At 38.6% G+C, this 12,316-nt stretch overlaps 1 protein-coding gene across 1 annotated transcript in view; it reads right to left on the reverse strand.

Annotated features, from left to right (window-relative positions):
- Positions 1 to 12,316, reverse strand: part of si:dkey-22o22.2 (neural-cadherin) — a 367,974-nt gene that overhangs the window by 151,844 nt on the left and 203,814 nt on the right. Inside the window, exons 8-10 of the mRNA XM_062062641.1 lie at positions 11,026 to 11,137; positions 7,405 to 7,654; positions 6,582 to 6,724 (exon numbers count right to left, since the gene is read on the reverse strand). Coding sequence (XP_061918625.1) covers positions 6,582 to 6,724; positions 7,405 to 7,654; positions 11,026 to 11,137 — 505 coding nt within the window. The remainder of the gene's footprint in view (positions 1 to 6,581; positions 6,725 to 7,404; positions 7,655 to 11,025; positions 11,138 to 12,316) is intronic.

Raw genomic sequence — 12,316 nt, forward strand, 5'->3', positions numbered from 1 at the left:
GGAGGCTCCTCTATGGTAGACTGACCATACGTCCTCTTTTCCCCGGACATGTCCTCTTTAACGAGGCTGTCCGGGCGGGGTTTCTTAAATGCCTCAAATGTCCTGTATTTTGAGTTAGGGTTGCGTGTATTTTCAATGTACGTCCAGGGTTAAGAAGGGGTTAAAAACAAAACAAATTGTGAAGGTGTGCGCACGCAGCAACATTCGTGAGGGAGGGGCAGAGACAGAGAGTGAGACAGTCGAGAGACAGACAGGACACAAGAGATAAACCCGAAACGTAAATGCAACTTCACGGATGATTTGTGGTTAAAGTATGTGTGTTTTGGTCCTGGCCGTGACACATGGGAAGCAGAATGCACTGTGTGCAAAGCAGGAAGGTATATATCTGTGGCAAATAACGATCTACAAGCCCATATGGACACTACAAAGCACAAAACAGCTGTGCAGGGCGAGAGCTCGTCTGCTGTTTTTTGTTTACATTTAATTAACTTGTTTTTTGCATTATTTATGTTTAGATTATATATAAGAGGTTATTTTGAATATTTCTACCTCTGCACTTTTTTTTCCAAACTGTGAATGTTACAGAATATAAGTAGAGATGTCCGATATTATCGGCCGATAAATGCTTTAAAATGTAATATCGGAAATGATCGGTATCGTTTTTTTTTATTATCGGTATCACTTTTTTTTTTTTTTTTTTTTTTATTAAATCAACATAAAAAACCCAAGATACACTTACAATTAGTGCACCAACCCAAAAAACCTCCCTCCCCCATTTACACTCATTCACACAAAAGGGTTGTTTCTTTCTGTTATTAATATTCTGGTTCCTACATTATATATCAATATATATCAATACAGTCTGCAAGGGATACAGTCCGTAAGCACACATGATTGTGCGTGCTGCTGGTCCACTAATAGTACTAACCTTTAACAGTTAATTTTACTCATTTTCATTAATTACTAGTTTCTATGTAACTGTTTTTATATCGTTTTACTTTCTTTTTTATTCAAGAAAATGTTTTTAATTTATTTATCTTATTTTATTTGATTCATTTTTTTAAAAAGGACCTTATCTTCACCATACCTGGTTGTCCAAATTAGGCATAATAATGTGTTAATTCCACGACTGTATATATCGGTTGATATCGGTATCGGTTGATATCGGTATCGGTAATTAAAGAGTTGGACAATATCGGCATATCGGCAAAAAGCCATTATCGGAGATCCCTAAAAAATATTTTTGGTGGAAGATTTTGCATATTTTGTGTGTTTGCCATAAAAAACATAGTTTTGTTTGACAAAAAAGGGCGGAAAACAAACAAACAAACAAAAAAAACAACATAAAAAAACTAAAACATTTTGAAATGAGGGATAGATGTGAAGTTGATGTAGACTCCAGAGATTTAAGCGTTAAATATAAACTGTATGTATGCCCTGGCACACCATTATCATCATTTCATCACCCAAGCAAAACACTTTTTACACTTTTATACTGAAATAAATACACCTACAACTTATTCAATAAAAACAATACCAGCAGCGTTAAAGTTTAGATCCATGAAGGAAAGAAGAAAGTGAATGAATGTTTATAACTGAATACATTTACATATGTATACACATTTGTTTTATTTTGTATTTTTTTTTTTTAATGAATTAAGTAACGTTTATGAGAACCTTTTTCCAAAACACAATATAAAATGTGAGATATAACAGGACAATGTATACGTTTATATATTTTTTTCAAAACGCTTACAAAAAAGTGGAACCGGACCCCAAAAATTTACTGTGGGACCCCATTTTTATGACTTGATGGGGTCCCTGGGACCCCGTTTTGAAAATTCCTACCGCCAACACTGCTGTCAACAGAGGAGAAAAAATGCTTTATTTAAATAAATATATTATTTATAAAGCAAGTTCGAGTATCATTGGCAGATTTTCACCTACCGTATTTTCCGCACTATAAGGCGCACCGAATTATAAGGCGCACCGTCAATGAATGGCCTATTTTAAAACTTTGTTCATATATAAGGCGCACCGCATTATAAGGCGCATAGAATAGACGCTACAGTAGAGCAGTGTTTCCCACACATTCATTTGTTTGTGGCGGCCCGCCACGAAAAAATTAAGGCCGCCACAAAAAAAAAAAAAAAGGTTTTTATTTTTTATTTTTATTTTTTTTAATTTATTTTTTTGTGTCCTGTCAAGCTTCTCAGGCAAATCATATAGTTGATGTAAATGCCCATATCGGCTGTTCAGATTTACTTTACAAAAGAGAAGTGTAGGGGGCGGCGTGGCGAAGTTGGTAGAGTGGCCGTGCCAGCAATCGGAGGGTTGCTGGTTACTGGGGTTCAATCCCCACCTTCTACCATCCTAGTCACGTCCGTTGTGTCCTTGGGCAAGACACTTCACCCTTGCTCCTGATGGCTGCTGGTTAGCGCCTTGCATGGCAGCTCCCTCCATCAGTGTGTGAATGTGTGTGTGAATGGGTGAATGTGGAAATACTGTCAAAGCGCTTTGAGTACCTTGAAGGTAGAAAAGCGCTTTACAAGTATAACCCATTTATCATTTATTTATTTATCAAGATTTTTTGAGCTCTTTGTTCACTGGATCAGATGTTTGATGAAGCTCTGTGTCTATCTACCACCACTACTGTTTTCTGTTTATTTGTTACTGACTGTGGCAGGACACCTCTGCCTCTGTTTCACTTTATGTTGCTGGTAAATAATATGGTTGTAGTAGTTTGAGTTTGAGTTTGAGTTTATTTCGAACATGCAAGCATACAAGTACAAGTACCAAAAGATTTTAAGATAGCAAGAGTAACTCCCCTCTTTAAAAAAGGAAGCAAATTGGAACCTGGCAACTACCGACCTGTTTCTATTCTCAGCTCCATTTCGAAAGTAATGGAGAAAATAGTTTATGAACAGGTCGATAGTTACCTTGCCACTAATAAACTCATGTACAAATTCCAATCCGGCTTCAGAACTAACCACTCCACTGACACATGCCTTCTCTATCTGACCGACCACATCAAACATGAGGTGGACGCGGGCAAATACTGCGGCATGGTCATGCTGGACCTTCAGAAGGCCTTTGACACCGTTAACCACGCTATACTGTTGGATAAGCTCAGAGCAATCGGATTTAACAAAACCTCTTGGAGCTGGATGCAGTCTTACTTGGAGGGGAGGGAGCAGGTGGTAGAGGTGAACGGCACCGTGTCCCCCCCCCTCTCGGTGAACTGTGGAGTCCCCCAAGGCAGTATATTGGGACCTTTACTGTTCCTAATATACATAAACGACATGTCATCGGCATGTGACTGTGAATTGTTTTTGTTTGCGGATGACTCTGCCCTGCTGGTATCCGGCAAGGACAAGTCACAGGTGGAGAAAATCCTCAGTGCTGAGCTCTGTAGAACTTGCACCTGGCTCGCTGACAACAAGCTATCCATCCACTTGGGTAAAACAGAATCCATCCTGTTTGGGTCCCACATCAAACTTAAGAGAGTCAATCACTTCACCATAAAAGTAGGTGACAGTGTCATCACCAGGAAAGATGAGGTCACCTACCTAGGTTCCATTCTAGAGGCTAACCTTTCCTGTGATAAAATGGCAACCAAGGTAATCAAAAAGGTTAACCAACGAACGAGATTTCTCTACAGAATTTCCTCTCTGGTCAACAAAAGCACCTTGAGGATTCTGGCGGGAACTCTCGTTCAACCCTTTTTCGATTACGCATGCACCTCCTGGTACCCTAGCACCTCCAAAACCCTCAAATCTAAACTCCAAACATCTCAGAACAAACTAGTCAGGTTACTTCTAGACCTCCACCCCAGATCCCACCTCACTCCTACCCACTTCTCTAAAGTGGGCTGGCTCAAGGTGGAGGACAGAGTTAAACAACTTGCACTGAGCCTAGTCTATAAAATCCGCTACACCTCCCTGATACCGAAGTACATGTCAAACTACTTCCTTAACGTAAATGACCGCCATAACCACAACACCAGGGGGTGCTCCACTAACCACGTTAAACCCAGATTCCGAACTAACAAAGGTCTTAACTCATTCTCTTTCTATGCCACATCAATGTGGAATGCGCTCCCAACAGGTATAAAAGAAAGGGCATCTCTATCCTCCTTCAAAACCGCTATAAAAGTTCACCTCCAGGCAGCTACAACCCTAAACTAACACCCTCCCCGGATTGCTAATAATCAAATGTAAACAATCAAATGCAGATTCTTTTTCTTATGCCTTCTGATCTCTCTCTCTCTCTCTCTCTCTCTATGTCCACTACTTGATGTCCATATCCCACCCACCCCCCCCCCCCCACCCCCCCTCCACACTCCTGATTGTAAATAATGTAAATAATTCAATGTGATTATCTTGTGTGATGACTGTATTATGATGATAGTATATATGATAGTATATATCTGTATCATGAATCAATTTAAGTGGACCCCGACTTAAACAAGTTGAAAAACTTATTCGGGTGTTACCATTTAGTGGTCAATTGTACGGAATATGTACTTCACTGTGCAACCTACTAATAAAAGTCTCAATCAAATCAATCAAACAACATGATACATCACAATTTCCAGTTTCTTTTCAACATGTTCGAAAAGGAGTAGGAAGAAGCAGAGCTTATTTAATCCTACCCCTCTTCTTTACATAACAGTTGCAAAACTTTTTGTTCACTTCCTGTTCACAATTTTTTCACAATAAACTCCATAAGTAATCACAATAAAAATAAATAAATAAATAATAGTAAGAATTTAATAATAATAATTGGTGAAGTAAGTCATATTTCATATGATGAGATAAGTAAGATTACTTTAAGAATGAATGAATGGATGGATGAAATAAATTGAGAATGTTTGTCATGGTTCTTCTTCTTTGTACTTTGTAAACACTTTAAGTTTGAAGAGTTTCTTGAAGTGCATCATATTAGTACATTGTTTGATTGCTTTGCTTAATCCATTCCATAATTTAATTCCACATACTGATATACTGAAGGTCTTAAGTGTTGTACGTGCAAACAAATGTTTTAAATTACGTTTTTCTCTAAGATTATATTTCTCCTCTTTTTTTGAGAAGAATTGTTGTATATTCTTGGGTAGCAGGTTATAGTTTGCTTTGTGCATAATTTTAGCTGTTTGCAAATTCACTTTGTCGTGGAATTTCAGTATTTTTGATTCAATAAATAAAGGGTTTGTATGTTCTCTATATCCAACATTATGTATTATTCTAACTGATCTTTTTTGTAACACCGTTAATGAATGAAGTGTACTTTTGTAATTATTTCCCCATATTTCTACACAGTAACTCAGATATGGTAACACTAGTGAGCAGTATAGAATATGAAGGGATTTTTGGTCTAGAACAGGTTTTGCTTTATTCATTATTGACGTGTTTCTTGCTACTTTATGTTGTATATTTTTTACGTGAGATTTCCAGTTCAATTTATCATCAATCATTATACCTAGAAATTTGGTTTCGTTTACTCTTTCAATTTCTATTCCGTCTATTTGTATTTGTGTTTGACTTTCTCTTCTACTGTTACCAAATAGCATTATTTAGTAGGCTGAAGTTTAATTATTTAGTATGCACTAACTAAAGGCGCAGAGCTTTAAGAGACATTTTAGCTTTTATATTTTAATATATATTTTTTGTAAGAACCACAATTAATAAATATATTTCAGTGAATAACTTATTGTTCAAACCTGTAAATAAATATGTACATAAAGTGTTGTAATTATATTGTAAAATGGATGGATGGATGGATGGACGTTTAAAACAAAACTGTTATTATTAATTAGTAAGTATACATTTTTTGAGCCTTTTTAGAGAAAATCATATCATTGTAGTAAATTATGCAAATTACTCGATGATGTCATGGTGACCACGCCCATAGCCACGCCCCCACCGCCACAGGTATCTTGGCAGTTTATGGGAAACACTGTAGAGGCTTGGGTTACTTTATGCATCCCGTAGTTGCGAGACCTGTGGTGGCTCAATATTGGTCCATATATAAGGCGCACCGGATTATAAGGCGCACTGTCAGCTTTTGAGAAAATTGGAGGATTTTAGGTGCGCCTTATAGTGCGGAAAATGCGGTCCCGGCCTTGGCGTGCTGCCCGCCTTGGCACGCATATATGTGTCCTCTTTTTGGGGTTTCAGAATAGGGTCAGCTTACTCTATGGGGGTCTTGGGGCACTAGGAGGTTAACCCCTTTACTACTGTTACCCCAGGTGGCCCTTGGCAAAGGCCTAGTACCTGACTGCCCCCTAGCCAGGGATACGGTGAAGACCTCAACGGCGGAGCAGGGGGAAGACGGTAGATTTTAAGAACTACCACAACGGCTGCGATGCGAAAGAAGGCTGCAGCAGAAAAGGGTCCCCCAGTCGTCTTGGACTCCATGCCACTGGACCCTGACCCGATTCTGTCAAGGATGGTGTGGTGACTGTCTGTGCACCAGTCTCCCCACGTTAAACTAAGACACGCACAGGCATCCTCCATAAAGGGATACACCCCTACCAGGAGGATCGTCATACTTATCGCCAATCTACGTCACGTCTCTCTCACCTTTCTGGTTGTCCAGCAGGAAGTTGCTGTCCTCGTTGCCGCCGGTGATGGCGTACGACACGGCGTCCCCGTCGGGGTCGTTGGCGTGGACGATGGCGACCAGCGTGTCGGGCCCGGCATCCTCGCTGAGGAAGGTCTTGTAACTGGAGAAAAGTTAGAAGTTGAGTTGGAGTTTGGATCCACACAGTCAAGTCAAGTCAAGTCAAGTCAAGTCAAGTCAAGTCAAGTCAAATTTATTTATATAGCACGTTTTCAACAACTTTTAAATCGAACCAAAGTGCTTTACAGGTTAAAAAAGCATAGAGCAAAAAAACAACAAAAAAACTAAGCAAAACAAAAAAACAAACAAAGAACATAAACAATGAATGTGCTAAACAAGATAGTGCAAATGCAATACGGTAAAAGGGGTCGAATAAAAAGTAAAAAAAAAAAAAAAAAAAAAAAAAAAAAAAAAAAAAAAAAATTGAACCAAAGTGCTTTACAGGTTAAAAAAGCATAGAGCAAAAAAAAAAACAAATAAACTAAGCAAAACAAAAAAACTAACAAATAACATAAACAATGAATGTGCTAAACAAGATAGTGCAAATGCAATACGGTAAAAGGGGTCGAATAAAAAGTTTTAAAAAAAGAAAAAAAGAAAAAAAGAAAAAAATTTCAGAAACAGGAGGGAGTGAAGGTGCAAAAAGACGGGGGTGTGAACAACGAGGGGGAAAAAAAGGTGTGGCGAGAAAGTAAAAATGATGTGTGAAACAGACAGATGGATTAAAAATAGACTAATGAGAGCAACTGGGCGAGAGACGGGAGAGAGAGAGAGTGAACGTACACGCTCTGCGAGAAGACGGGCGACTCGTCGTTGCTGTTGGCCACTCGGACGCGCACGGAGGCGGAGCCCGTGCGGGGCGGAGTGCCGGCGTCCACGGCGACCACCGAGAACTCGTAGACGTGATTGGGCCGCTCGTAGTCCAGGCGGCGGGCGGGGCTGACCACGCCCCCCGCGGTGATGTCAAAGTCGCTGCTGTGCACCCGGTAGGAGAGCTCCGAGTTGGCGCCCGAGTCGCAGTCCCGCGCCAAAACTGCGGAGGAGGAGGAGGAGGAGGAGGAGGAAGAAGCATTGAAGCGTAATGAGCTAAAAAAAAAGAAGATCTTTTAGAACAGTCGCACATTAATAAACTAGGAGTGTGCTGATACCACTTTTTCACTTCCGATACAAGGCCGATATTGGAGCTTTGACTTTATCGATTATACGAGATTAATATCAACACAAACTAGAGATGTCCGATAATATCGGTCTGCCGATATTATCGGCCGATAAATGCTTTAAAATGTAATATCGGAAATTATCGGTATCGGTTTCAGAAAGTAAAATGTATGACTTTTTAAAACGCCGCTGTGTACACGGACGTAGGGAGAAGTACAGAGCGCCAATAAACCTTAAAGGCACTGCCTTTGCGTGTCGGCCCAGTCACATAATATCTACGGCTTTTCACACACACAAGTGAATGCAAGTCACACTTGGTCAACAGCCATACAGGTCACACTGAAGGTGACCGTATAAACAACTTTAACACTGTTACAAATATGCGCCACACTGTGAACCCACACCAAACAAAAATGACAAACACAATTGGGGAGAACATCCGCACCGTAACACAACATTAACACAACAGAACAAATACCCAGAACCCCTTGCAGCACTAACTCTTCCGGGACGCTACGATATACACCCCCACGCTAGTCACTTTGTGACTTCAATAATAAATATGGCGGTGCCGTGTTGGCATTTTTCCCCATAACTTGAGTTGATTTATTTTGGAAAACCTTGTTACATTGTTTAATGCAGGGGTGTCCAAACTTTTTCCACTGAGGGCCGCACACGGAAAAATTAAAGCATGTGGGGGCCATTTTGATATTTTTCATTTTCAAACCATAACAAAATATATGCATTTTTTTATTCATTTTACCTTTAGGGGTTCCGGGGACCATAAAGGGTCTCAGTCATTAAAATTTTAAAAATAAGTCAGATTATTATTTTTTTTAAATTATTTAACGCTTACAGTAAATCTCTATATCAACTTCAAGTTGATATAAAGTAATACAAATTAAAAAAAATGTTTTATGGCTTTTCTGTTTTTTTTATAGTAAAACTGAAATATGCAGTATTTAGTAATTAGAGCCCTAAAAGATCAATAATTCAGGACACCATTGATTTTAATTCTTTCATATTTTTGAGTAATCACAGTGAAAAGATAAATAAAAAATCACTAAATATATTTGGGATCCAAAAGGTGCCCCACTCATAAAGTGATACATTTTTATTATTATTTGTTTTTCTTTCAACACTTAAGTTACGAGATCAACTTCAGACATATCTGTCCATTTTATGCTGGATCTATTATTTTGTTTGTTTTATGCGCTTTTGTCAAAGAAAACTTTGATGTTTTTATATGGCTACTACACAATATATGCAATATTTACCACATAAAACATTTTAAAGTGAAATATTTGAAGTAATTGGAGCCCTGAAAATAATTCATTATAACATGGATTTTTTGTCATTATTATTATTTTTTGAGCAATGGCAAAAAAAGAAAAATAAAGAAAGACAAAAGAAAAAAAAACAGCTTGCATGGCAGCTTTTGTGTCAACATTGCAACTTTTTCTCGTTAGATTTCACCTCATTCCACTTTTTTTAATGTTCTTTTTTTATTTTTACAATAGTATTTCCAGAATGTGTGGCGGGCCGCTAAACAATTAGCTACGGGCCGCAAATGGCCCCCGGGCCGCACTTTGGACACCCCTGGTTTAATGCATCCAGCGGGGCATCACAACAAAATTAGGCATACTAATGTGTTAATTCCACGACTGTATATATCGGTATTGGTTGATATCGGAATCGGTAATTAAGAGTTGGACAATATCGGAATATCGGATATCGGCAAAAAAGCCAGTATCGGACATCTCTGACACGAACCAAACATACATTTTTAAAATGTTGTAGTGTGGAATGTAGGGTTGTACGGTATAGCGGTATTAGTATAGTACCGCGATACTAATGAATCATATTCGGTACTATACCGCCTCTAAAAAGTACCGGTCCCCCGCCCCTCTGTTGTCGTCACGTCGTGTCATTGGTGGTTTACGAGCAGACGAGCATGTTCGGCAGCGCACAATCACTGAGTGCTTACAAGCAGACACAGTGTGGAGACAGAAAAGGGAGAACGGACGCATTTTGGCTTAAAAACTATCGATAAAGGTGAAGTTATAACACTGAAACGCCCTCAGGAAGAGGTGCTTTAACCCTTGTGCTAAAGTCCATCCGCAGTCGGCAGTGTTGTAGCTACTTCTAAATCACTAATACTCGTCTCCATGGCGACAAATAAAGTAAGTGTCTTACAAGTATCATCCCTGCAGGACCAGGAATAGCTAAACATGCTTCACTACACACCGTAGCTCACCGGCGTAACAATGTAAACAAACACCATTGGTGGATCTACACCTAACGTCAACTGTAATGATACCAAGTACAGGAGCGTATCTAGTCGATACTACTATGATTATATCTATATTTTTTAGCATCACAACATCTTTTTTCCTTTTTAAAATGTTTATTATGTTTATAAAGTCAGGAAATATGTCCCTGGACACATGAGGACTTTGAATATGACCAATGTATGATCCTGTGACGACTTGGTATCGGATTGATACCCAAATTTGTGGTATCATCCGAAACTAATGCAAAGTATCCAAACAGAAGAATAAGTGATTATTACATTTTAGCAGAAGTGTAGATAGAACATGTTAAAAGAGAAAGTAAGCAGATATTAACAGTAAATGAACAAGTAGATTAATAATACATTTTCTACCGCTTGTCCTAAATAATTTTGACAAAATAATAGAATGGAAAATGACACAGTATGTTACTGCATATGTCAGCAGACTAAATTAGGAGCCTTTGTTTACTTACTACTAAAAGACGAGTTGTCTAGTATGTTCACTATTTTATTTAAGGACAAACTTGCAATAAGAAACATATGTTTAATGTACCCTAAGATTCTTTTGTTAAAATAAAGCCAATAATGCAATTTTTTGTGGTGCCCTTTATTTACAAAAGTACCGGAAAGTATCGAAATACATTTTGGTACCGGTACCGGTACCAAATTATTGGTATCGGGACAACACTAGTGGAATGTAGGGTTGTACAATATACTAATAAATTAAAAACGGTACAATACCTCAGGAAAATACCAGTACTTTTTTTTTCTACGGACAATGACAGCAAATCCGTAGCATTTAGAGACTGCCTGGTATTTATGACTCATTTGAAAGTACTCAGAGCTGCGATGCTTTATTGAACGCTGGCATGCCACACTTGGCCCGTGGGCCCTAGTTTGGACCCCCACACCCACCTTGCGCCAAACACTTTTTATTCTCAAAGCAAACTGACCTTGCAGCAGCGACGTTCCGGGTGCGACGTTCTCAGGAATGTTGTCTCGAGTGTAGATGGAGTGGAGGAACTCAGGAGTGCAGTCGTTCTCATCTGTTATGTAGACAACAACCTGGAGGCCATGTACAATATTTGTGTTATCCATGTAAACACCTGCTTTGTTCATGTCAATCCCGCCACATATTTCCTTTGCATACGTTGAGGCACATTCTGGAAGTTCTGCAAGTGTATACGAGAATTTTGTAGATAGTCTAGATACTTTAGTGCTGTTCAACCGCCGAACATCACCCAAAAAGGCTTGATGATACCATTCAAATGAGTGTTGCTCTTGTATGCAGATCTCCTGCCACCCCGCAGGGGGCAGCAGAGAGGCATATGTGTCACTTTGAAGCAACAGTGGGGTGAGTAGAAGAAGACAACTCATTCAAACTAAAACTGGCACGATCGACTCTGTAAAATAAATCGCAAAAACCAGACTTTCATCGGCGACTAGACAACGAAGTATTAGTGTTCTAAAATAAATACATCGCAAAAATCTGACTTTCACCAGCGACTGGACAACAAAGTATGAATGTTCTGAAAAAAAATAGAATTGAGTCGCTAAAATCTGACTTTTACTAGAGACTGGACAACAAAGTATGAATATTCTGAAAAATAAATCTCAATAAATCGCAACAATCTGACTTTTACCAGCGACTTGACAACAAAGTATGAATGTTCTGAGAAAAAAAATCTAAATAAATCTAAAAAATCTGACTTTTACCAGCGACTTGACAACAAAGTATGAATGTTCTGAGAAAAAAAATCTAAATAAATCTAAAAAATCTGAGTTTTACCAGCGACTGCACAACAAAGTATGAATGTTCTGAGAAAAAAAATCTAAATAAATCCCAAAAATCTAGTTTTACCAGCGACTGGACAACAAAATATGAATGTTTGGAAAAAAAATCAAAATAGGTCGCAAAAATCTGACTTTTACCAGCGACTGGACACAAAGTATGAATGTTCTGAAAAAAAACTCCAAATGAATCGCAAAAATCTGAGTTTTACCAGAGACTGGACAACAAAGTATGAATGTTCTGAAAAAAAAAATCCAAATAAATCGCAAAAATCTGACTTTTACCAGCGACTGGACAACAAAGTATAAATGCTCTGGGAAAAAAAATCCAAATAAATCGCAAAAATCGGACTTTAACCAGAGACTGGACAACAAAGTATGAATGTTCTGAAAAAAAAATTCTGATAAATCGAAAAAATCTGACTTTTACCAGAGACAGGACAACAAAGTATG

This window comes from Entelurus aequoreus, linkage group LG11 (assembly GCF_033978785.1).
Source record: "Entelurus aequoreus isolate RoL-2023_Sb linkage group LG11, RoL_Eaeq_v1.1, whole genome shotgun sequence".
NCBI lineage: Eukaryota > Metazoa > Chordata > Actinopteri > Syngnathiformes > Syngnathidae > Entelurus > Entelurus aequoreus.